Source organism: Xiphophorus couchianus, chromosome 12 (genome assembly GCF_001444195.1).
Source record: "Xiphophorus couchianus chromosome 12, X_couchianus-1.0, whole genome shotgun sequence".
Lineage (NCBI taxonomy): Eukaryota > Metazoa > Chordata > Actinopteri > Cyprinodontiformes > Poeciliidae > Xiphophorus > Xiphophorus couchianus.
This window is the reverse complement of record NC_040239.1, coordinates 21980760-22007100: the sequence shown is the minus strand read 5'-3', so window position 1 is coordinate 22007100 and position 26341 is coordinate 21980760. Positions and strand designations below refer to the sequence as shown.

The 26341-nt window shown below is 39.7% G+C and overlaps 2 protein-coding genes across 3 annotated transcripts; one reads left to right on the top strand and one right to left on the bottom strand.

Annotated features, from left to right (window-relative positions):
* The first annotated feature begins 123 nt into the window (after positions 1-123).
* Positions 124-15589, top strand: rab11fip1a (RAB11 family interacting protein 1 (class I) a). Of its 2 annotated transcripts, XM_028033864.1 has the most exons (6): positions 124-834; positions 7756-8192; positions 8325-9246; positions 10731-12404; positions 13015-13117; positions 14408-15589. In XM_028033864.1, the coding sequence occupies exons 1-6, from the start codon at positions 485-487 to the stop codon at positions 14609-14611; spliced, it is 3690 nt and encodes a 1229-aa protein (XP_027889665.1). In that variant the 5' UTR covers positions 124-484; the 3' UTR covers positions 14612-15589. The 2 variants fall into 2 exon arrangements, with proteins under 2 accessions (XP_027889665.1, XP_027889666.1); XM_028033865.1 differs by lacking the exon at positions 10731-12404 and having other exon boundaries at positions 129-834.
* A 1123-nt stretch (positions 15590-16712) lies between these two features.
* prlhr2a (prolactin releasing hormone receptor 2a) lies at positions 16713-24363 on the bottom strand. Its single transcript, XM_028033866.1, has 3 exons — positions 24064-24363; positions 21033-21513; positions 16713-19296 (listed from the first exon to the last, which is right to left on the bottom strand). Exons 2-3 carry the CDS (start codon positions 21491-21493, stop codon positions 18660-18662), a joined length of 1098 nt encoding a protein of 365 aa, XP_027889667.1. The 5' UTR covers positions 21494-21513; positions 24064-24363; the 3' UTR covers positions 16713-18659.
* Positions 24364-26341: the final 1978 nt, after the last annotated feature.

Here is a 26341-nt window from a genome sequence, read left to right as displayed (position 1 = left end):
AGTGGGACAAACAAATTAACGGTACTCACAACATTTTCTCTGTCCAATCATAGTCAGACTTTAAAGAACTGACTCTTATTTCAGCCAATCAGAGGGCCGTATGCAAACCTGTGGGTGGGGACTTGATGGCATCAGGGAAGTGAGCTGTGAAACTTGGCGGAGTTTTAAAGAGGGAGTTGTGTTTATAAGTCTCTCTACAGAAAGCCACTCAGTAAAAGATGTATTATCTTGGCTAGCTCAGCGCCATGTTCACCAGAAGTTAATAAAACGGTCTGTAAGGGTGAAGTAGGAAGGTGGACTTTTACGACACCGAGCTTCCTGAACCGAACAAACGCTGAGGTAATCGGCCACCTACAACAACGGAGGACGGCGAAGGTGAAGAACTAAAAGTTCACGATAAGGTTGACCAGCACTTGAACGTTTTAAGTTGTTGTTACTACACAACTCGAGTCAACTTTTAGTCAAACTTGCCGGACTTTTAGAGATGTCTCTGCTCGACCAGAGCCAGCAGTTGTTCCCAACGAGTGTTGTGGTAACGGTGCACCAGGCTCGGAACCTGCGGACCAAGGGCAAGAATGGCACCAACGACGCCTACGCCATCATCCAGGTGGCCAAAGACAAGTTCTCCACTTCGGTGGCGGAGAAGTGTGTCGCTCCGGTGTGGAAAGAGGAGGCGTCGTTTGACCTCCCGCTCTTCCACCCGGGAAATGCCGAGCGCTGCACACTGTACGTTATAGTGATGCACCGGGCCCAGGTGGGACTGGACAAGTTCCTGGGCCAGGCCGTCATCAACCTGACGGACCATCATGCAAACAAGTCCCGCACGAAGACGGAGTAAGTGGCTTCAGAGACGTTTTCTTCAAATTGGGTCAAACATTTTTATTATTTCCTTAAGTCCAGTTTTGATTATGATTAATAAGATTCATCCTAAAACACATAGATACACAGCTAGTAGCTATACCTTCTCTTTTTTAAAACTATACTTTGTTACATTAACAATTATACTTTACAAAGGGAAAAAAATGACCAACCAGAGTAACTTTAGTACACTAAAAGTACATTTTTACAAAGATAGACCCATCACAATACATTTATTTCCAAATTTCAAAACAGTAAAATTTTACAAAAACAAAAAAAGCAACAATAACTTTCATTCTAAACCTAATATTTAAAATGTAAAAAAGAAACTCAGAAAATGTCCCATTCAAATAACTTTATATCTGAAATAATTGCACTATACAGTAAAAAACATGTAGAATAAATATCAAATTAAATTAACATGTGAATATTAAAATGTTAAATAAATTAAGCAAAACAATGATAATTTAAAACTAACTTTAATTCCAAGTCATTTTATTTAGTGAAACAGCTCTTCTAAAGATGACTTTAGTACTTTTTATCAATATGTCCTTTTTACTTTACCTACCTGCTCCACTGAAACCAGTTTTTTTTTGTGTTTTTTTTAAAAGAGGAACCTGATCTGGGTTGAACTTTCATGCACCTTTAGAATAATATCTCAGATACTGAGTGTTATTGAGGCCAGCAGTGTCCTTTTCCAGTCCTCAAGGGTTTATCTTTTGAATTAATATTTTAGATACCTGCCAGCTCCATCATGGTTGAGCAGGTAATGGGTTTTAGGCCTGCTTAGGGAAGGCGTATAATAATTAAGCCGTATGAAAGTGTGAACTGTATTAAAATTAAAAGAAGCAGGAATGTATTTATGGGTTTTTTTTTAATGAAAATGTTTTAACTGTTCTTTCCTGCATGTCTCATAGTTGAGGTTTAATAGAACGTCTTATATAGGGTCCCCTGTTATTAGTTTTAGTTTAGAAAAAAATTGAAAACATTTCACTGCTTTATGTGTCATCATTAGACCAGTTCCAAATATTTGTCTGGAACTTTTACTTGTTAAATTGGTCTGAAGCCAAAGTCATCCGACTTGATGACAGAGGCCTTTCTACGAGTCATCCTCACACCATGCTAATCTCACTCATACGCATTTAGATGTGTACACTGCATGTGTCCACACCCAGATGTGCATTACATAAAGCAGGATGACATTCGTGGTTTGACGTACGGTGTGAGTGTAGCCACGGTAAAAATAACACTTCCCGATTGTTGAATTGGAAGGCTTACACCCTCTTTTGTTAGAAAATGTACAAATAAAAGAAGCCTAATTTGGACTCTGTGTTTTCGTCACTCTTGATGTGTTTTCATGATTTGCCTTTATTTTTAAAATGACCTTTTTGAAAAACTGAGTTGAGACTGAAAGTTTTTTGTAACCACACATTCAGGAGATCCCTAGATATTGCTCTGAAATGACCTCATTGGTTATGATATCTAATGTTTGCTCAGGTTGTTTTTATAGCTCAGTGTCGAAGTTCAGATCTTGCTGTTTCCTTCTCCTTCATTCTCCCTACCCACATTGCTCACTCAGACTCCCACAAGGTTTAGTGTGTAGACAGGAATTGGATGCTCTGCTTTTTTCTTGAAGTGTGTGGTGTTAGATTACTGTCCTTCCTCCCTGTTGTGCTGAGACAGTGTGTGACATTGAAGTCTTTGTTTTCTACCTGAAAGGGAGCCTTTTTTCTGTTCTTTCTTATACAAAAGTTGAGATATGCTGTTGAATCTTTTTTTTTTACATTTTGTTACTGCAAGTAGGAATTATTTTCTTTTATTGGTGTTGGGATGCCATATGCACTTCCGTAGTAAATAATATCTTTAGAATATATAAAAAAAATGTATTATCCTTCTAAACATATTTATGAAGCATAGGTTGACATCTTTGGTTATCTTCTTTAGAATCGTAACGCTTAGACATACATTTCTGTCAACTTTAATGTAATTAAACAATTAAATGTTGTAGATATGCACCTATCGGCTAACTTAAACAAGTTTGGTACCAATTGGAGGTCAATAATTCAAATACTGACCAATCAGATTTATTTTTTTCTTTATCAATACATACATTAAAATTAAGAATGTCCACTATTTCTCTTTACAAATGCATCAGTATTTTTGAATTTAAAATACTTTGAGCCAAATACTCAAAGCATTTGGCTCAAAGATAAATGCAAATGATTATATTTTTTTCTGTGGGATTTGTCTGTGAAACTCTCACCAATTTTCTTTACTTTTTTTTCTTCATTTAGTCATTTAAAAAAATCTCCAGCTGTCAGATGAAATACTGGCAGAAAACCAGAATCTTAGACTAAACCTGATTTTCACACCTCTATGACTATTGATAATAATAATAATAAAATCTGATAACATTTCTTTTCTATACTCAGAAGACAGCGCCATTGAGCAATGTGTGACTTATGGGTAATTTCAGTGACTGGCTGATAAAATGGAGCATCAGTAGTTTATAAAATGTTGCCCAAAACCCACAGTTTAGCTCAACATCTCGGTGAGAAGGCAAAAGATGGAAAATAGGCCCCACCACTGTACATTAATGAGGTGGTGGGTGAATTTGATTGACCCAAATTCTACTGTGCCAATAATTCTTTGCAAAGTGCCTTGGGATGTTTTTTCCTAGATACCAGTTTACTGAGGTCATCATGGGGGAAGTTACAGGTCTTGCAGACGTGGTTCCCTATAGTGTCGGGTGTCCAGACACTTGAGCCTCTGTGTTTTCTTGTAAACACAGAGCATAGCAATTACATTCAAAGTTTCTTGTCTTGACGTATGACCAAAGCTAACAAACTCACCCAGCAGTAACACTGAACTTAATTATAGCTGAACACTTCTTTCTTGTAGTGCCCTTAAAATTATTTTTATTTATTATGAAAGCTTCTCCTAACAATTTAATATTAGTGAATTTTGACAGTGAAGACATAATATTAGAGAGATTTTCTATCTTTTTTTTGTGAGGCTCCTTTGATTAGCTTGTTCCTGCTCATTCTGACCTCAGTCTCAGGTTAATCATTTACATTTAAAACAGAAGTGCTTTTAACAGTTAACAGAGGAAACCTGTCCAGCAGGACCAGTAAGCACATAACGTCAGGGCTAAAGCTCTATTATATGCAAACAAGCAGAACTTGAAAACACACTGACATCCCTTTAATAACCATATCAACGTTTTTACTTTAGATGCCCGCCCTCCTGTAATTGCTATGAACAACAGCAACAAACCATTTCTCGCCTGACTTGGGAGAGTGTTATTGGCCTCTCCTTGTGGTTCATTAGGGATTGTTTGACTCAGCCTTTTCAGTTTAGGGAGGATGTGAAATATTTGAATTAGACTCTTTGTAACTCCAGCTGATTGCTGTACAGATCCTCTCTGCAGGCTTGAAAGTGCATGAGGAATGTTGGTTCACTCCCAAACTTGTTTCCTGGCTGTTATTCCCACAAGAGGGTGTCTAGATGTGTGCTACAACAGGAAAACTCAGTGAAGCAATCCCACATGGACTGCAGATAACCAACTTGTTCATTCCAGACAAGCCTTTATGCACTGATTCATGTCTGAAGCAGACCTCTTAATCTCCTCAAATAATATATGGATAAGATTAGCACATTCAGGAGTTTGATTAAGAAAAACATTGATTCATGAATTTGTACTTAAAGTCAGAGAGCTGTAGGACTCTCCCTTCAAAGTGAAAAGCTATTAAAGTGAAAATATTGGCCATTCTGCCACAGTATTAGTATATCTATGACTGTCAAATTTGAGTGATTAAAGCAGAAATTACCAGCCTCATTACTTTGTTTGTTTTTGGTTTGCATTTTAAAAAGGGCTGTCCAGAACACTCTTACCTGCCCTTACTGACAATAAGTGGTGATGCTGCACAACAAAAAGACTGGGGTGTGGACTGGGTTGCCTGAACAAAGCTGCAATTGTCCGGCTTTGTTTGCACCTATTCTAGCATTGCAAAATCACCTGGAACAAACTGTGCAAAGCTTGATGATGCCAATCCGCCAAGACAGTTGTTTAATTTCATTCCTGAAGTATTTGAAGTGGAAGTTATTAGAACGAATCCAGCTTTGTGAGATTTTTGTACAGCAAATGTATTGTCCAAGTTCACTTTTCACAAGAGCTAGCTCAAAGGTCGGTTCACACAGATTACCTACGAAGCTGCACAAATCCCCACAAGAAAGTTCTTATCCAAAATCACAACCACAACAACAATTTATGTTCATTCTTGTTTTTTTTTAAATGAAGAAGTCGTTTTTCCAAACATTGCTAAAAATTGATAAGCTGGATCAAACTTCAGTTTTCTTTCAAATTGTCGTCACATCACCTTTAATGTCTGGTCTCTGCGAGTTTACTTGCATCATTTTACATTTCTGTGATTCTTTGTTCACAATAACTGTAATTTAAAATGGTAGATTTCCAACAACCCTACTTACATTATTGTTGCCAGAAAGCATAAAATACTGACCTTGTCACCAACATAAATCATTTAAACTGTAGTCACTTTAAAAGTAAGAAACATTCCTTTAAGTTCAATAAGATAACATATTATTTTGGTGAAACATCAGCTTGGTACATTGAATGCATTAAGGAGTAAAGTTTTGCAAATAAACATTGTGCAGTAATTCCATTTAATCATATTTTCCAATATATTGACATTTATTGATGCTCTTATGGTGCTAAAAGTGGGTGTGGGAATGAGTTGAATTTGAATCAGTTCCATTTGGGTTCATCTTCATACTAAATCACAATTCTTATCTTAAACTTTTTTTGCCCACTAACAATAATTTACTCCATAATTGTCTAACAATGTATGTATAACAGTCTGACTGCATTGCTTACATACAGCAGACAACTTCTAAGGTTGGCAGTATCTGGTCTATTCACAGTAAAAAAAAAAAAAAGTTTAATTTTGACACAAATTAATAACATGCACACTGTTCTAATTTCTCTGGTTAAAAACAAGCTTGTTAGATTCTATCTTCAAAATGTATCTTAACGCCATTAATAACTGTTTCCACTTGAACATGTCCCCAAATAAAACTAAGCATTTTATTTTGTTCATATAACCTAACTTGTATTTACCTGAAGTAGACAATGTTAGCATTGTCTTGCTAACATTTCAGGTCTGTTTGAAAACACTTTTTGCAGTTAAAATTAAACATTTAATTGATTTGAGATTCATATTTCAGGACATGAGATTATATACATATTATCTGGTCCCACAGTGTTATTATTTACAGACTATAGGTCAAAATACAGAGGCAGTGTGCATGTGGAGAAAATTAAGAAACCAACAAGCTTGGGTTGAAACCCTTGTAAAGCTAGTTTAAGAGCGTTATCTTTAAGTATTTCAGGTTGGGGTGACCTTTCTGCTCTCATCAATGAGGAATTTGGGTTCTCTTGTCTTTACAGCATACCTTCAGCTGATTGTGTTCGCTGGTATTTTGTCAAGCAAAGCTCTCCTGGGCGTCTTTCCACAACATTTCATGTGTCCTTAGGCTCAAATTTTGATAGTTCCTTTAATACTTTGATTTTGTTTTTTTTAAGCCTCTGTCTGTAGGGGATAATTTTCTTATTATTTGTGCCCCACATTTCACTACACAATCCGATGGTTGGAGTATTGGGTTTCTAATCAGCTTCATGCCTGCGAGGCGCTCAGGTCATGTAGCTGCTCCAAATTCTTACCCCACCCTCAGCTATGGCAATTGTTTTGAGGCTATTGTGTTGATGTTTTCGAAACTCATTTGGTCTCATTTTTCCAAAAGTAATTTATATTGGTAACTAGGGTGTTAATGTATCAAAAAAAAAAAGATGCAAAAGCAAGACAAAACGAAGACAGAAAACTTTGCAGCTGTTATATTTGTTAGAATGAGTTTGTAGTGCACAAACTGACACGTTGACAGGAACCTTGAAGAAATGCAACAAATTAATATGCCAAAATATTTCAGGGTGCAAACAGTTTGAGAAATCTGAAAAGCTAAAGTGGCAGGCTTAAGTAAACACACCATCTCTGAGCTCTTCTGCTGTTAGTCACAAAACATAAAAAAAATAAATTCAATTTTAACCTTTACAACAACTCTCTATCTCTCAACGAATGTTATTTTAGTAATTTTGGTAAAAAGACATCTAGAGAACAAAATGTTTTTACAAAATGCCTTTTTTTATTTGGTATTTAATTTAAAGTTTTCTCAATATTTTTACCAGGATTAAGATTTGTGTAGAACTTCTGTATTAAAAGCGTCAAAGATTATACCTATAAATTATAAGACAAACTAAGGTAGCCACTAATTATGACTTATTTCAAAGCTTGCTGGATCTCTTAATTAACAGGCATTCGAGCGAATCCTTTTTCTCAGCGTTTCAGCTGATGAGGTCATAAGCTTCTTACGTTTTCAGACCTTGGGAGCGCCCTGTGTTGGATGGAGTTGTTTTGAATAGACCACAAATCAGCCTCGGGCATTTTGAATGGAGAAGCAGAGTTCATGTTGGTAAAAATGGTGAAATTTTAGATTTCATGTCCACTTTGCTTATTATAAAATATTTTTCTTGAAATGTTTAGGTTTTTTTTTTCTTAGTCACATATAAAAATCAGTCCCAAAAATGTTCAGCTAGTATTATTCCTCCTGTATTCTGTACAAATCAACTGTATGTACTGACGCAATGTTAACATCTAAATCAGATTTTATTAATAAATGTCTCAGGCCACAGTTTGATTTGCGGTGTCATATTAAGGGGACAGTTTGCTGCAGGGGGAAATCTGTGCATATTAAAGCTCGTTTGAAGATGTTTGTCATAAAACAAAATGGTGTCATTTCATGTGTCACATTCTGCTCTTATTACAGCTGGTACAAACTGGTGGACAAGACTGGAAAGGAGGACAAGGTGCGAGGGGAGGTGCTCCTAGATATCCAGTTCATGAGAAACAACATGTCAGCTAGCATGTTCGACCTTTCGATGCAGGACAAGCCACGCTCTCGCCTCTCTAAGCTGAAGGACAAAGTGAAGGGAAAAAAGAAGGAGGGTCCCTCAGACTCTGTCTCAGCTATCGTCCCCCCTGTCAGCCAAGTGCTCACAGACAGTGAGGGGGAAGCTGATGCGCAGTCGCTGAATCAGTCTCCCGGTCTAAAGAAGAAGTCAAAAATCAAGAATCCCTTTGCCTCCAAATCAAACTTGCACCATAACAAATCCCTGTCGTTGTCCACACTCGGGACGCTCCCCGAAAAGAACTCATCGCTCTCTGCCAGCCGCTCCTCTGGCCTCAATGTGGATTCCTCTGAAGGTAATTTGACCTCCCTGCATGCTGCGTGCTCTGTTTGTGTTGACATTTCTGGCTTCCTTCTGCTGTGCAGTGCTATTTAAATGTGGTGTTTTGCATCTCTACAGTGACATCATGCTTCCCTTCCTCCTGCAGGAAAAAAGAAATTCAAACTCCTGGGGCACAAGCGAACAGGAAGCTCTGACAGCAAGGTTTCTGTGGGTGCGTTCTCCTTACTGGGCCGCTCCAAGCACAGCAACAGCGAGCAGAACAACCTGTGCATCAACGGCAGCCACGTGTACACAGAGGAGGCCGAAGCTAAAACCGGATCTACTGTCAGTCTGAACAGCTCAGGCCTGGGTTCTGTGGAGGACGTCCACAAACGCACGTCTGTCTCTGCAGATGACAGTAAAAGTGTAGCTGTGCCTTCATACAGTCATGATGCTGCAGATAAAGAACTACTGGAGCAACGGCGCCATCAAGAGGAGGAGAATAGAAGGCAGGCTGAGGAAAAGCGCATCGCAGAGGCCAAGAGGTTGGAGGAAGAGGAGAAATACAGGGCAGAGGCCAAGAGATTGCAGGAGGAAGAGCAGCGCAGGCAGCAGGAAGAGCAGGAGAGGAGAAGGCGCTATCTAGAGGATGAAGCAAAGAGGAGAAAACAGGAAGAGGAGGAAAAGAGGAATGAAGAAGAGCGCAGGAGGCTGGAAGCAGCTGAGAACCAGAAGCTTGAAGAGGAGCGCCGGAAAGCAGAAGAGCAGAAACGCCAGGAAGAGGCCTCCATGAGTGAAAGGCTGTCATCTCTGTTTGGGATGATCAGAAAGAAGGAGGACAAGAAGGACGAGGTGCAGCGGCAAAGCAAAGATGAGCAGCCTCCTGCAGCACCAGAGTCCAAGAGCCCTGACCTCCCCGTCTCCCACCACTCCACTGATCCATTTGACAACATCCCTCTTCACTCAGATCCTCCACCTGTCGGCAACGAAAGTCCTTCTGACCCCCAGAAATTCAGCCGCAACCAGCAAACACCTTCTGCCACTGTCTTCCTCAACCGTACTGCCAAAGTGTCTGCAGTCAAACCCAGGTAGGTGTTGCACTGATTACACCAAACTGCACCAGTTATGTCATTCCATTCACTGCAACGTTGTGACCCTGAGCCTTTTCCTTGTAGTCTTGCTTGACTGAAATATAAATACCCTGCCATATACTTTTGTTTTTTTACCTAAGCAGTGCACTGCATAAACTGACACATATACTGGAGCAATATTCACAGATATGTTAGAAACATATAGTCAGAAACTCTTACACTTTTTCTATTTATCATCCCTGCAAAACACTGAAACTGGGTCCTTCCACAAGTTTTCATCCTGTTCATATTCACTGTGACTCTGCCTTTTTAGCCGAATTGCATTATCTCAGCTCACAATGCCAGCCAGTGGTTGACAGACCTGTTAAACTAGTTTTGTCTCGCTGCTCAATGTAGGCGTGGCTTTTGTTAGGAAAGATGCTGCTGAACAGGTTGTGGACTGACCAGAGCTCATAAGCAGTCACTAAGCCGTGGCGTCTATCTCTCTCTTTGTGCAACTCTAGACTACAGCTGATTTTTAGCTTTTCTTTTTGTTTCTTTGCTTGTCTTTTGGACTGATCTGGAGGCTTTTTGGTCAAAATGGTAAGATTGTTTTTGTTGTTCCCCTTTTTGTTTTACACTCAAACTTGATTTCTAAAAGGTTTAAGTGGTTACAGTGTATAAACAGGACAAGGTTGTGTCCTTTCAAGGTCATATTAAATGTCATTCAGTTTCTTCACATTTTGTCAAGCTGTTGTTTTGCTTATTATATCTGATATGTGATGATCTCTGTACAGTCATTCTATAAAAATAGAAACATGATGCGCTACACTCGAGAATGTCTAGTTGTTGGCCTTTATGATCAACAATTGCTAATTGTTATTATTATTATTAATATATTTTTTTTTTATGTGTGAAGCATTATTTTGATTAGGAATGCACCAATTACTCTTTTCCCACCCAATACTAAATACTTGTCTTTGAAATATGACACACTTATAGTTTTAATTTAATTTTTTTTTTCAAATTTAAATATAACATCAGATATAAAACAAAAAAAAAGCCTAAGCTGCAGGTTCTCTAATAGAAGTAGTAGTTTGAGTTCAAAAGAATATTAGAGGATATCCACAATTAGGATTTTATATGTATATACCCAACTTTATGGGATTTTTGTAACCTCAAAAAATAAATCCCATCTGAAAGTAAATTTTGTTCGTAGATGGGTGTAAAGACCAAAAAACACCACAGATTTTGACTTGATGTCTTTCTTGTGAACAGAGGAGATGTCAGATTTTTTTTTCAGTATTTGACCTGGTTATTGTTATTCCATGTCAATCTTGAGAATTGATTGGTCCATCTCTATACTTTCTTTGTCAAAGTTATAAAGCCCTTTCTCAAAATTTGACATGTGATGCCCTGGTTTAACTGGTGGCGGGTTGTACGTTGCTAAAAGCGACTTTGGTCACACTGACTTGTAGGCCTTTGTTTTCATTCCCTGGCAGATTGCCTCAGATTTTGGAGTCTGAACCAGCTGACTACCAAAGCCTCAGTCAGCCATGTCCTTCCCCAGCCCAATTTGAGTCTACCCTTTCTAGCGTTCCACCAGATTCCCCCAATACCTTCTGCAGCTTGCACTCATCATTGGCTCCACCTAACGTAAGCCCATCTGGTTCTCCTCGCGGCAGCACAGAAGATTTATCCTTTGTCGGATACAAAGGATCTTCACAACCCATGGCGGATCACAGGAGATCAACCCAACCACCGTCGTATTCTGCACGCAGAACCCACCCTGAAGAAAGTCAGGTTCCTGTCAGAGAGTTCAAGAACCCTGCGTATGTAGAGGATGATGGATCACTGCTAAAGAAGGTTTCTCTGCCTCCTCCGGATTACAACATGCTCTATCCCCAGAAGAGACACGGTGTGAAAGGCCAAACTCAATGGGACCATCTGGTCTCTGAGTTCAGTCTGAAGCATAGAGACGGTACACCTGAACTTATGGGTCCCGAGATGAGTGTGGATGGACCAGTAAAGGGACCAAGTCCTCAGTTGCAAGTAACACAGGAGACTCCTGATATTAAGAAACATCAGGAGACCAGACCTGTGTCATCAAAAAAGGTGGCAGCCCCTGCTCCGCCTCAGCACACGGCCTCTAGGGTCCCTCCTGCAGTGGTGGACTCCAGTCAGAGACACGGTCAGAAGATCACTCCTCAATCTCTGCTGAGGTCCAGCTCACCTCCGGTCCCATTATCTGTAAAAGCGTCTTCCACAAGCACCGAAAAGTCAAAAGATGGAGAAAGGAAAGTGCCGTATTCCTCATCTGTGGCTTCACCTACACCCAGTCGATTGACTGCTGCTGATACAACCCCAGCAGATGATCAAAGAAAAGTCGCCTTGAACAAAGAAGCACCAACAGCTAAACCAAGACAAAGGGCTAGTGGCGCGAAGCCAGCAAATGAAGAGGAACCTGCTGCGAAGGCGAACATCCAAGCATTGTCCAGTTTAAACATGAGCGGCATGAACAAGAAAGAAAAGGAGAACTTTACACAGTCTAATCAGTTGTCCAGCTCTGAACGCCTACCTCAAGACTCAATGGCACAGCTGAAGCATGATCAGGAAGTGGATATTGTTTCAGGCAATGTGCAAAGAGAACAGAAACCTAAAAAGACAGGAGGGATTCCAGGTAATTCTGATAACGCCTTAAATCAGTACAAACCATCTGCTGATGTAAATGGCTTTGAATCAGTTAAACAAGGTGAGAGCAGCAAAAACGATGAGCAATCAAACCCGGGCAGTCCCGCCTTCCAAAGGAGGAATTCATCGAGAAGAAAGATTCTCCCGTCCTCAATTCGCTCCGAGAACATTTTTATGCCAAAGCAAGAACCGGGACCTAAAGAGGCGACAGCCTTACCCACAGATAATCAGGTGGTCTCTGCAAGAGGTCTGTCCAATTCATCTGTCCCACCGCAGCCTGAAATTCATGGGGAGGAGGATCAATCACCAGATGAATCTTTTACTGCGACTTCAGCTTTTTCTTCCTCGCAGCCCCTCTCTATTCTTTTGGAGGAACCAGCAACACAGGCAGAAAATGTGTCAGGGGGAAAACCGCTCTTGAAAGCGTGGGTATCCCCCTCTGAAGCTCAGCCTGTCAATAGTGGACAAGGATTGAGTCCACGCAGGTGAGATCGAACAGGCTGATTTCTGAGTTTGTATTTGGGAATTTTTTGTTCTGATTCACTTGTGATCAAACTGTTTCCAACATGGTGCATTCAGAGGCAGGAGGCGAGGTTTCTCATATGGATCTTGGGTGTCATGTTGACCCTGGCTCTTGGAAACTGTCCTCATTCTGATTTTATTTTATTTTTTCCTTTTTTTTTGTCTGGAATCACTTTGCGGTGGATGATTCTTCAGGAGTCCTTATTATGCTTATTTACAGATTACAATTTCATTTGGGAACGGCTAAGGGGTCCATTTAAACTTTTATCTTCTACTTGCGAAACACTCTTTTAGCTTCTGCTCTTTAACATCTCTTCTTCTTGCTCCATCCAGCACTGAGGCAGCTCTTTGGTAGAAATGTGTCCAAGGCATGGAAAAACAGACTAACAACAATAATGCTTTAGAAACCTCCAAAGCATAACATGTGATCTTTAATTTTACATTAATTGGTTTTAACATCTGTTTATAATCTATTGTTAACATTTTGAACAATATGTTAACAATATTACTACCCACTTTAGCTCCTATGTGGACTTTATAGTAACCTAAACTTAATTTTTTCTTCTTCAACAGGCCACATCCAGTGAAGCCCTTGAATTCAGCTGAGAACCAATCCACCAGCTCTTCTGCTGTAAGAGAGAACAGAGTTTGGGACACCACCCCTGGAAAAACTAAGGTAAACCATAATTACACATGTTACAGAGGGGGGGGGGAATTTAAAAACCTCAAAGATTTTCAACACCTTCAAGTGCAAATATGTAGTTTGTTTTTCTGTTAATTTACCATTTCAACTGTCCATTAACAACTCAGGATTTAATGCCTTTATGTATTTTGGAAGAACATTTTTTTAATTACAACAACTACTACTTATGATGTTGGTCTTTGGAGTTGATATTAAAATACAAATGAATTATTCAGTAATTTCTGGAAGAAATTTATTGCAACAGATTTTATTAAAGGGCTGCACAGCCGATCGGCTGTGATTTTATTAAAAATCACAGCTGATTTCTGGCCCGGGGTCTTTCTGCACAGAGTTTGCATGTTCTCCCTGTGCATGCGTGGGTTCTCTCCGGGTACTCCGGTTTCCGCCCACAGTCCAAAAACATGACTGTCAGGTTAATTGGTCTCTCTAAATTCTCCCTAGGTGTGTGTGTGTGTGTGTGTGTGTGTGCATGGTTGTTTGTCCTGTCTCTCCTGCCCTGCGATAGACTGGCGACCTGTCCAGGGTGACCCCTCCTCTCGCCCGGAACGTTAGCTGGAGATAGGCACCAGCAGCCCTCCTGACCGCACTAGGGACAAGGGTGTATAGAAAATGGATGGATGGATGGAGATTTTATTAAAGGGGCAGTATCATGTAAAATGTACTTTTTGAGCTTTATATAATGTTATATGATGTTATCCCCCCTCAAAATCCTGTCCTAAGAATTTGGATTTAATCCACTTATATTAATTTATTACAGATTTTTTTTTCTTACCAGGGAAATTTGCTCATGTCTATGAAGTCAGTTTGTCCAGGTTTACTCTCCACAGGTGCACGCATTCACACAACAAAAGTCTCATTTGTAATTCATTCTACAAAAAAAAAACAAAGTTAAATTCTTCTTTTTAGGTTTCTGCCTAAAAGGACAAAAACTGCCACTGCCTCACTTTCAAATTTGTATTTGTAAAACATTTTGAAAACACATCATTCTGCTTCACAATTATGCACTATATTGGGTTTCTGTATCACTTAAAATCCCAGTCAACTACACAAATTATTGTAGTGTGAAAAAATGAATGTTTGTTTTTGCAAGGTACTGTATGTCACTGAAAGGCCTAAGAAAATTCAGGTTGAGAACTGATATAGCAAGCATTTGTTTTCTCACTGTGACATGTTGTAAATGTAAACCTGTCTCTTGTAATAAGTATTCAAGCATTTTTCTCCAGCAATAGAATCAAAGGATTTCCCTGTCTTTGTTTCTGTCAGTTCGAAGAGTCCGGGGAAAGCGGCCCTTACAGCGAGCTGACAACCGAGGAGCTGGTCAAGCTGGTGGTCAAACAGCAGACTGACCTGTCCAAGAAAGCCGCCAAGATCACAGAGCTGGAGGAGTACATCGACAACCTCCTGGTTCGGGTCATAGAGGAGAAGCCCACCATCTTGCAGGCGCTCGACATTGCCAAGCCAGTGTGAGGGATCAGAGTGAGCCTGGCTTATGAACTCTTTATGTTTCAGAAATGTGTTTGTACTGCTGTTGTTCAAAGAGGTAGATGCACTATGAATGTCTTTTAAATACATGCACTTTTATTAGTTTTAGAGGGAAAAAGTTTTCAGAGAATTTTAGCATCACTAACAAGCAACAAAGCTTTATAATTGACATAAAAGACAATATTTAACTCTAAGGTACTGCCGTTTGATTGGGTTGTTTTAAAACCTTACCTAATGAACTTTATGTAGTAAACTCAAAGGTCAGAGACTATCCTTTACCTCTTTGATCTCTTTACTCTGGTGCTCTGTGTAATTTACTGCTTCCTGATGATTCATCCCATACCCATCCCTTTTCACTCACTTATCTTTCCTCCCAACGCTGAAGTCTTAATTATTGTATTCTAGATTTTATTATTTTTGAAAGCATCTGTTTTGTAACCTGTTGACATCCATCACTTTGTAGCGAACACTGTGGAATATCACACTGTCCTTTTAATCTTTTCAGGCATTTTGTGCCCTTTGCTGCTACATGGAGCTGTTATTTAGGAAACTGGTGGCTCAAAGCAAGCAGCTACTTCATAATGTATGTTGTATGATTTTGTTTTTTTAGCAGAGTACACACAGTTTAGGATATGAAAAAGCAATAGTACTGAAACCTGCCTTTCTATAATTGATAAATGTATTGATCACTGTGATTGTCTTCCTATGCGTTTAATGTTAACCAGAGATAACACTAATGCAACCTTGCCTATGTCATAGTAATTAAAGCCTTTGCAGAAATATTTACATACAGTATGTAGACAACTGCCTTCAAGCCTTTTTTTTCCCCAAAGATTTGATGGACAACATCTCCTTTTCATCTCTGGAATGCATAGCTTGATAAAGTATTTATCCAACATATTGGTACATAAAAAATCTGTAATTTTGCTTTATTTGGAATAAAGACACTTAAATATTACCAGATTATTTGTCTGAGATGTTTTCTGTTCAACAGTATCAAGAAGATCTATTTTATATTTTGTCTAAAGAAACTATAATATGGAATTTGGTACCAAAACAAAAGATTTGTGCCATTTATAGCTACAATCTTTAATTGGTTTCAAAGCAAGGTGCTGGGTTTTCCCACTTGTGCCAGTTTTGAATTACACTAAGAAGAAAAGAATGTTGCCTATTGTCATAACCAACAAGATACGATCCAAGGTGTTTCCATGGAAACATGTAATGACATGACCTATTGCAACAGCTTGTACTAAATCAAACAATCCAAGTTTGTTTTGTTTTTTTTCCGTTTTTAAATCCTGTTCTTATCTGGGTATGAGAATGATGGTGAAAAATAGTTAAATGTTGACTTGTCTAAGAGATTAAACATCCTGCAAGGTGCAGATGGTCAACAATCATGTTTAATGTTCAGGTAAAAAGAGGAACTCCAGAAATGTATTTAAAGGTATTTCTTTAAAAAAAACAAATCACCAGTGCTACCAGTCTAAAATTTGCCTTCAAAGATTGATAAATATTTTTATTTGGACCAAACGGGTTATTTCAGAAAAGCACATGCCTCTGTCTCATACTCACCTATAAGACAAACACTTCGATGTGATAGAAGCTACCTGGCAACACACAACTTTTGAAAACTTTCATGTTGAAAACACTTTTTAAAGGAAGGAAAGCCTGTACTTTAATCATTATTTTTTCATGTTTACTTGCAGGTCATTATTGTAAAATAAGAAGAACCTTTCAGCCATGGTTTAGACAAGCAAAAAGGAAGAAGGCCTTTGATGTCATCAGTCTAATCAACAGTAAAGGAAAGACGGGAGACAAAACTCCCACTTCTTGGTGCTCAGAAACCAAGAAACTGTTAGAATAAGCTGAAGTATCAGACAGGCATCAGTGCTGGTGTACTCACAATTCATTGAAGCTGAACATATTCACAGTTCATGGTACAAGCCTGTAATGTTGAAACATCCAGCAACACTGGAAAATACTGTATTATACAAATATATTTTTTATAACATTCTAAACGTTGCTCATCTGCCATAGTGCAGCTCAATTCACATGCCTCTTGTGATGTCATAAAATACACAAAGAGGAATTGGCATTTATTTATTTAGGGTGTTTTGGGGTGTGGAATCTATACTTTTTTTTAAAGTCAGAATACATTTAGTGGAAATAAAACACACTACTGGAGGATAACTTTAAATAACACTCACGATCACCTGTAATAATCAATGCAAGTTTTTTGGCACCAACAATTCTTAACTCAATCATTTTCTGTACTCACTTTGCTCATAGTTGTGTTTACGGTGGGACGAACTCTGAACACATTGCTCATCCATCAGAAAACAACCATATACAAACACACTCAGGCCTACAATTACAGGTCTAAAATTAACCCAGCATTCATGCTTTTAGACCCACAAGTGATGGTGTGATGCGGCGCTGCACCATCACACCACAGCGCGCTCACATTTAATCTTTCTGTCTTTTATTGCCAGTAAGTGGCTGCTGCATGTGATCAACCATAGGATGTCTCTGTTATGAACGCCCCTGATGAAATATCAAGCTGCTTCTTCAACCAATTAGCAACACTCATACAGTATCACAAAGCAACATTGTAATTGTTATAGTGTGAAAAGAGAAGGCAAATCTTTAAATGGCCAGTAATATGTTTAGAAAAAAACATATCTACATCAGTTAAACCATGTAGAAAAACTTTTTGCCCGGGTGAGGCTCTTCTGACATTGTGTCTGGTTTTACAGGTGGACTAACACAAGGAATGTGACAGATGGATACGCCTGTGTGTGGTGGCTCTTGAAGCACTGATTCCACCCACATTCCATGTCTTGTGAATTTCCACCAAACTCTTGAATGGACTTTGCTTTGCAATCCTTTCAAGATTGTTGATTTTACAACAATCTTGAAAGGATTGTTGATTTGAAAAACATTGCTCAAGCATTGTTTTTTACTGTACCTTTGCCTTCCAATCAACTTCCCAATAGTTTGCTTGATTAAGCTTTCGCTGAACAGCCAGCTTGTTTAGAAATGACCTTTTGTGGCTTACGCTACATGTGGAGACTGTCTTCCAGATAATCTGTAAGTCATTAATCTCCCTCCATAATCATGTAGGACAAAGCATAACAGTAAGAATTGTCTGGGGAAACTGAATTTCAGGTTTGGATTAAAGCTGTGAGCCATAATTATGAAAGTTAACAGAAACCTAGGCTTAAACTATACATAACTATTTGTTTAACATATTAACATAAATAAATAAAAAAGAAAGCAATCAAATTTGACATCCCAGCAATATACATTTAATAGATTTTATTTTCAGTTCAGCTTGTAAGTAAAAAAACACTTGACAAAATGGGACACTTTACATTTTTATATTATATGGCTACACTGAGTTTGGAGCTAGCCTGGCTATTGTCTTTCTACGCAAATGCGATAGTTTCTAATCTCCATTTTGTGCTCTGTCTGGGCTTTCTTCCATTGATCTCAATTTCTCTGGTTGAAATTCATCCTGGCCAATCAGCGAACAGAAGGAGAAGTTGTGAATGATAATGTAGATTTTCTGCACTGTTTTAGAATCGTAGACTGCCAGTAGTTTTAGTAACTTCAGCGCAGGACATGAACGCAGCCGTTCAGTCTATGTTGGTCACGTTTTCAAATATTGAATTAACATCAACAGCAGCCTCGTTCTGCTCGGCACTTCTCTGTTCACAGTGGAGGATAGTTGTTCACAGTGCAGGCAATTTCCAATAAGCTTCATAGATACGTCATGGCCAAATGTTAGCGACTGGATGAAATTTAAAACCTCAAACAATCCACGCCTACAGGAAGCAATCATTTGTTTCTCCGTAGTACAAAAATTGCCTAGTTGTGCAAAGCAAAGTGTAGAACAAGGGTCTGTTTTTTTTTAAAAGGCAAAGTGAGATCTGTTCAAGTGCAAGATCTCCTCTGCACTTGAACAGATCTACCTTAGACAGTTATCAGAATGAGATGACTCTACTTGACTGTGGCACAAAGCAGAAGAACTTCACAAAACCACGCTGGCTGTGGCGCAGTTGTTGGCAGAGATGCCAATCCGCCGGCGGCATGTGAACATTTTGCGAAGCTCGGCGCGAAAGCGGTCGTGCAGCCATGCGTAGAGGAAAGGGTTACAACAAGACGAGCTCATTGCGCACAGATGGCAGAGCAGCTGAATGAGCAGAAAGTAGTGCTTATCAATAAGATCAATGTCAATGTCACGCAGGACGTTGAACACGCTAATGGGCATCCAGCAGATGCCAAAAGCTGCAACCACGAGACTCACAAGGCGAAATGTCTTGCGCTTGCGCAGGCGCTGAGCCTCCGCCTGGCTCTGGGTGTGGTGGCCCGGTACGACGCAGTTCCTCAGCTTGACCGAGATGCACAGGTAGGAGATGCAGAGCGCCGACAGAGGCAGGACGTAAGTGATGAGGAGAGTGCTGTAGGCGTAAGCCAGCCGCTCTCTCTCCTGACCCATCCAGAATTCCTCGCAGATGGTGAAGCCCTCGTTCTTGAACTCCACGTGGTAGGTGTGAGCCACAGCAGGAGCCACGAGGCCACAGGACAGCAGCCAGATCCCAGACAGAAGGTAGGTGCACGCCAACACTGAGATTCGCTTCTTCAGCGGGTGAACGGTGGCATAATATCTGAGAGGAAGCAGAAGGAAAGTTACAAAAGACGGATGGGGAAAATGTCATCATACATGACTCAATGCAGGGGTGTAAGATGAGCAACTTCAGTCAATGCTTGCAATTAGGAATTAACATATTATTGTAAGCTTTGAAGCACTGCAAATTAAACCTGTTCAGGACTTGTTGGAAGTGAAATGTGTACTTTTTAAACCAGGAAAATACGACTTTGTTCTGGCCTCAAAAATATTCGGGTCAGATAGGGTAGACTTTGTGCAACACAGCAAGAGTGAAAATGTATTACAATATGACAAATAATCCTTCATCCTGCTTGTCCTTCATTCAGGCAGATTTACATCTGAATAAACCAAACAAATGAGGTTAATGGATAATATGTGTTCAGAGCCAAAGAACACTGTGAGAAAGAATTGAAAAAACACTTTTATGATGACAAGAAATCTTCATGAAAAGCCCTGCTGTGCACATAGAAAACGGCCTGAAGATTTCTAATCCTCTCATGCATATCCCTTTATTAACAGGGTACAGTTCAGGACATATGGAAGGGCCTTAAATCTGATTAAATCAGTGTAGCAAACTAAAGTACTCACAACTCTTCATTTTCACATTTTGTTGCAATAACAACCACAAACTTCAATGTGTGTTATTTGAATTTAATGTGATAAATGCAGGAAAAACGCAGGTATGAATGTGTCTTTACACATTCATAAATCTGAAACTACATTCTGGGAACCACATTCTTATGCACTTCCCAGAGTCGATATCTCTTAGAACCGCATTTCTCAGCTATTGCAGCTGCCCATCTAAAGGTTTCGCCCATTCTCCTTAGTGAAATAGCTCAAGTTCAGTCAAGTTGAGTAGAAACCAATGACTTTAGGTCTGTACTTTGACAGGGCCATTCCAACACAAACGTCCTCTGACCTAAACCATTCCATCGTAGTTCTTTCAGTGAAGGTTTGTTGGGTGAACCTTTTCCACAGTCTCAAGTCTCAGTTTCTCCTTTTATCTTTGGTTAATCTTCTCAGTAAACTCTGAGAAAAAGGATCCCCGCAGCATGATCCTGCCTCTACCATGCTTCGCTGTTGAAGTACTGTGTCCATGCAACGTGGTGGAACCCTAATTTTTCTGACTCAGTGCATTTTATCTTTTTCCACATGCATGCTGTGTCCTCTAAATAACTTTTGGTAAGCTTGAAGCTCTGACTTAATTTAAATATTAGCTTGCATATTGTGACTCTTTCATAATTCCTGTACTGGAATCTAATAGTTGCCCTATTTACAGATTCTCCCTCCTGCAATATGGATCCCTGCAGCCCTACTATGAGTTTATTAACTACTTCCCTAATTAATGCTCTCAGTTTAGGAGGAAAGCCATGTCGGATGTTGTTTTATTCTAAATTATGCTTTAAGCAAACGGGAACAAACAGGTGGACTCTAATTACATTTGATAACTTCTGAAGACAATTGGATTATTTTGTTTGTTTGTTTTTTAGGAGTATGAGCGTAAAGAGAAGTGGATACAAAAATCCATGCCATATTTTTCAGGGGCGGGGGGGGGGGGGGTTTGGTAATAAATTTTGAAATTCTGTCATTTTTTTCCTCTTATTTCATATAATCTGTCATATTGACGCACTGTCACTTATCGCATTGCAGCAAACAGTGAGCACTTTCACCAGAAATAAAAATGTCGCTGCTAAAATGTCTGTGTTTGAGGTTTCCGCAAGTTGACAAACTTACCTGTCCACGCCGATGGCAGTAAGCGTGAACACCGACACGTAAACCGTCACCGGCTGGATGAGGTACACCAGGTAGCACATGAACCGGCCGAACACCCAGCCATGAGGGTTGAAAGCGTAGGCCAGAGTGAAGGGGACGCACGTGGCGCACATCAGCATGTCAGAGAAAGCCAGATTTCCAATGAAGAAGTTGATGACGTTGTGCATCTTGCGCGTGCGGCATATCACATAGAGGAGGAGGTAATTGCCAAAGATGCCTACGATGGCCACAAGGGTGTAGCAGGGTATTATAAGCAGCTTGAATGACTGAAGTAGCTCCACACCAGCAAACTGAGGGATGCGCGTGGAGGAGCTGTTCTGCAGCACCACCTCAAACACCGGAGCCGTGTCGTTCCCGCCGTCGCCGCGCTCCATGTATGTGGCGCTGTGCTCGGCTGTCCAGCTGTTGCCTGTGCCCTCCATCCAGAGAGGACGGTGTGGACCTGAAGGGAGGAAGTAATGTTTACCATCATGTGCAGTGTGTAGTCATGCAACATTCACGGTGGAGTTATTGAAGTGGGCCCTCTGGCCAAAAAGGGATCAAAAGAAGTAAAAAACAAAAGTTATCCGTCATAGAACTTGATCAAGTTTTTTTTTTTTTTAATATTCCTTATTTGTCTTTCTATTCAACAGGATTATACACCACACCCTGTGGTGTATAAAAAAGCTTTACACACCACTTGTGGAGACAAGTGGCTGAAATAGCTGCTAATTAAACAGCGAAATTCACAGTTTTTCAGGTGTACTGCATTACGTCACTACTGGTTCAAAATCTTACATGCAGTATTTATAGTGGTTGGATCTTGACTGATTAAGTCTGCACATATAATTGGCTCTTTTAATTTAATGTTTATGGTACCTTTATTTGTTGTGAATAACCCACGCACACGCAAAACATTTTCAAGGCCTTCTTGTTAATAGAGACACCATATGTTGAGGCATTACTGAAAATAGATGTTTTAGAATAGAGTTAGTGAGTTGTGAAATCTCCACTGTATGTGATAAAACAGAATTCTTTTTTTTTACTTTTTAAAGTGTATTTTCCAGGCGCATGTGGTGCTTATATAGCAGAATTAAGTGACTATGTTTCTTTGTATTATTTATTTTGAATTATGAAGATGATGCCTAGCTTCTCACTCATTCCAAAAATAACATACATTTCAGAAAATCAAATAAAATATTCCATTATGTTGTTATAGAAATACTATATATTAGTATATAAAAAACATAATTTAAAAGAAATTTTACTTTGTAATTGAACACCTTGAAAATTGGACCTTTGTCTCTTTTACGAGCTCCCACCCTTTGCGACATGCCCGCAACAGTGCTTTTCAATATGCAGTCTATAAATACTGTTAGGACCCTCGGACTGAGAAGTTGTTCGTATGTTGAGCTCAACAGACGCAAAGTTTCACCAGGTGTTTGCTGACAGTTGCTGACGCTAGTCTGGAGGAGCTGTGTTGGGATGTTCTGTGTGGCAGAGATTCTCCTGAATTGCTGCCACAGGAGATTAAAGCAACAACCCAGGTATGTTTTGGACGAGGGAATAACAATGTAACATGATATGAAGTTCAATTTAAATAATACCCCTTTAAATCTTTCTATAAGAGCTGTAGTAGAAAACCTGTTGCTGTAAGTGGGCTTAGTTGTATGTCAACAGTAGTGGTGGTGTTAAGACAGGGCGATCTCCGTACTTTTGTTTTTCCTCTTAATGTATCTCAGAACTTTGTGTGAACAATGAGAATCCCTGACTAAATGATTCAAGTGACACATTTAAATGGAACCATTTCACTGCCATATTTAGAGACTACAAAGATATGAATGAAAGTTGCAGCTGCAGTGTAATTCTGACATCAAGTATGCAGTAGACAAGCTCTCTTCAGCTTATCTATAGCTTCAGCAGACCTTCAGCTCAAACACTGAATAATAAAGCAAATTCTGCTGCGTGACTCACCTGCTGTGGACAAACTGCTGTCCATGCTCTGCGCAGCTTCATGTGCACAACCCCAGAGGTGGTGGCTCTGGGTGCACTATATTTAGCTCATGTAAGGATATTTGAAGGATACACATGCGGTCTGAAATGCGCAGCAGCGCCTAGCAAGGGCACGGGTAGGATTTGGGATATTGAATTGACTCAGCTAGGTGGGAAACAAATTGATGAAAAAAACTTGCATTTTCACAATTTGTATTCAGGCAGTTTAAATGAAGTGGATGGTGATGAATTACAAGATGAACTAATATCTGTTAAGATGCACGATGAGGACAAAGCTATTCAAATCGTGATGCAATTATTTTTCTAATCAGTGCATATAAACACGGATATAAAAAAAAATCAAACAGAAAATAAATATTTGATTATAAGACGAGGTAATTCAATAGTTATCGTTAAATGTGTGTAGTTGTTTCTTCTAATCAGCTGTTAAACGGTATTTAATTGCCGCTTGCCGGTCAGCGCGGGCTGCACCCGGTATGGATGTGGTGATGTTCCCAGTTGTGCAGGCGGCATTTAAAAAGTATGACTTGTTTCTTAAGATTTTCAGTTTGAACAATAGGACGCTTGAAATGAACGGTTCAACATGTGGGATTTCAGGTTAAAGGAACGCATTTCTCCTCAAAATGCCGATTTGTGTTTGGAATACATTTTTAAAATGCAGATAGTAGTGCCGATTGATATTTGTTGATTCTCATATTGGCTTTTATCTGAAATTCAAAGTGTTTATTTATCTCCACTGTCTCAATTGGATGCAGAAAAAAAAAACGTCGGGCAAGACATCTGGACATAATTGGCTAAAGACCGATGGAATGATTTACAAACATACTTGAAGAACTTTACTTATTCCCTTAAATTACAAGCGTTCTCACGCGTAATTTCTCCTTTTGTCCTATTTATCAAGTCCTCACTTGTGCTCAGGCTAAATTATCTTTGGGGTTACAAAACAAAACAAACAAAAAAACCGACACATTTTGTTTCAAAGACGATGAAATCCTCTTACCTTATGCTCAATTTCCCAGATTTTAGTGGCAGGGTAGTACTTCGACAGACTGTGCGCCTCCTCTCAGGAGTTGTTGTGTTGCGCGCTCCTCTCACAGATGAAGGCTGCAGCAGATGTGCGCTTTTATTGCTCATGTGTCAGACTCAGATAAGCGCTCGGGGTTTGTGTGCTGCAGGAAAATCAACAAGTTCGGTTCTCGGAGACGGATCGCTTTAGTAGTTACCTCCAAATTGACTGACGGCTCGGCCGACTGAAGGAGTTTGTGAGGTGGTGAAGCCCTCAAATCCAGCAGAAAATCTCAAACGTCCTCACCCCGAGAAAAGGCAGGATGTAATATTGGAGAGATTTACAGCTCCATTTGTGATCTTATAGTAATCCCTCACTCCGGGGAATGTTAAAAAAAAAATTGGACCAGCTTTTGATAAATGTTTTTGATAAGGCGAAAGGAGACGTGAAATAGCTGCTTTCTGATTGCTAATGTGAGTCACGACTGGTTGATTTTTGTAAAAAATAAGTTTTCTTCATGGGCAAAATGACTCCTTTTTGTTATTGTTCACATCACTGCAGGGTCTGAATTGTATCCTTCTATGCATAGATATTTGTAAAAAGGGCAAAGGGACAGGCTGACAAGGCTGTGATGTAATGTGAATATTAAGTGGCATTTTTTGAGCTGTACATTCAGAGCAGAGGCTGATTTATGTAAATGAAATCTCAGTTGTTGTTTTTTTCCCTCCTCTCTAAAGCAAGCCAGTTTGCAGCAGAGGAAAAGGTTGCACCTGTCAGGGGATGGGCCGATCCTGAATCCCCATCATTGTGTGAAGCTATGGCCAGACATGGTCCAGATCCTTATGGGATTCTGCTCACAACAGGAGTTTTATCTAGTGTTTCTAAGGTGTAGGCACGCTCCTATAAAGACAGATGTAATCAGTGGTGGTGCCGGTTGGTAAAAGTACAAAACCTCTTACCTGCTGGAGCTCCTGATTACCAGATTCTACTTGAGATGGTGAGAACAAGTAAGGCTGCTTATGTCCAGTCTGTCCGCAAGAAAATTCCCACCCTTTGTTGTGAACGAAAGGTCACTTGATAAAAACCTGCAATCAGTTGTTCTGGAAATATGATGAAGCACCACAACCAGTGCTTTTCATATGGAAGGTTATACTCTTTTATTTATTTATGTATGCAGAGTTGGCTGTGGCATTTAGCAGAAATTCATTTGGAGACATAAATCCAATTTATCAAATTGTCATTGATCAATATTTAAAGGTCAATATACGGCAATTAAAGCTGCATGTAACTTTTTATAGAATTTTTTTTTTTTTTACATATTTGTTGAAGCTGGCACCATGTTGTGAGATTATGTTATGAGAGATAATCTCTACCGAAAATCAAGCTCCTCTGCCTTCTCCCAGTGCTCCCAGTGCTATCTAGAATCAACCAATCAGAGCCTGGACGCAGGTCTTAGCGCTTGTCAATCACAATCACGTGTGGCACCGCTCAAACTCTCCTCTTTCCCCCTTCCTCTCTGCTGCCACTACATCTTTTATCCAGTTTTGAATGCTAAGGCTAGCTAGCATAGCTGCTGATAAACAGTTTTTCTGGACTGTAAGTTGTTTCTCTGCCATTAGCTCATTTAACTGCTCAGACCCTCCTCCTGGTTCTGATTGGTTGTTGCTGGTCGGGCTCATGCATTTCTTCAGACATTAATAAGGAGGAGGTGGAGGAGATCAATCTTTTCACAGATTATCTGTCTCATATTACACTGTCACTACAACATGACAGTTTTAACAAACATGTAAAAACGTATTCTTTATAAAACTTACATACTTCATTAAAGCAATGAAATCATGCCCAGGCATTTCCGACATTGTCTCAGGTGCAGAAATGCCTTAACAAGAGGAACATGACAGTTGTCCAGGAAATGTCCATGTATCTTGAAGAACTGACTCCAGTTGTATTACGCTCCTTATGAATCCCCCTACAGTTTTAGGATGAGCTTCAGTTCACATTCCTCCAAATGTTGAAGCTGTCCCTGTTACTTTTGCATTTGTTTTTATGCCACACATTTTCCTTCCACTTGACTTTCTGTGAACAGGTCATTTCTTTAGTAGTAAATGGTTTCCCTCATTGTGTGTGTGTGTGTGTGTGTGTGTGTGTGTGTGGGGGGGGGGGGGGGGGGGGGGGGGGGTCAGTGACTAACTGTCAAGTAAATATATTTTGTCTCATTGTCATGTTGAAGGGTTCAATTCAAACAAAGGATCCCCCAACCATGACACGTCCT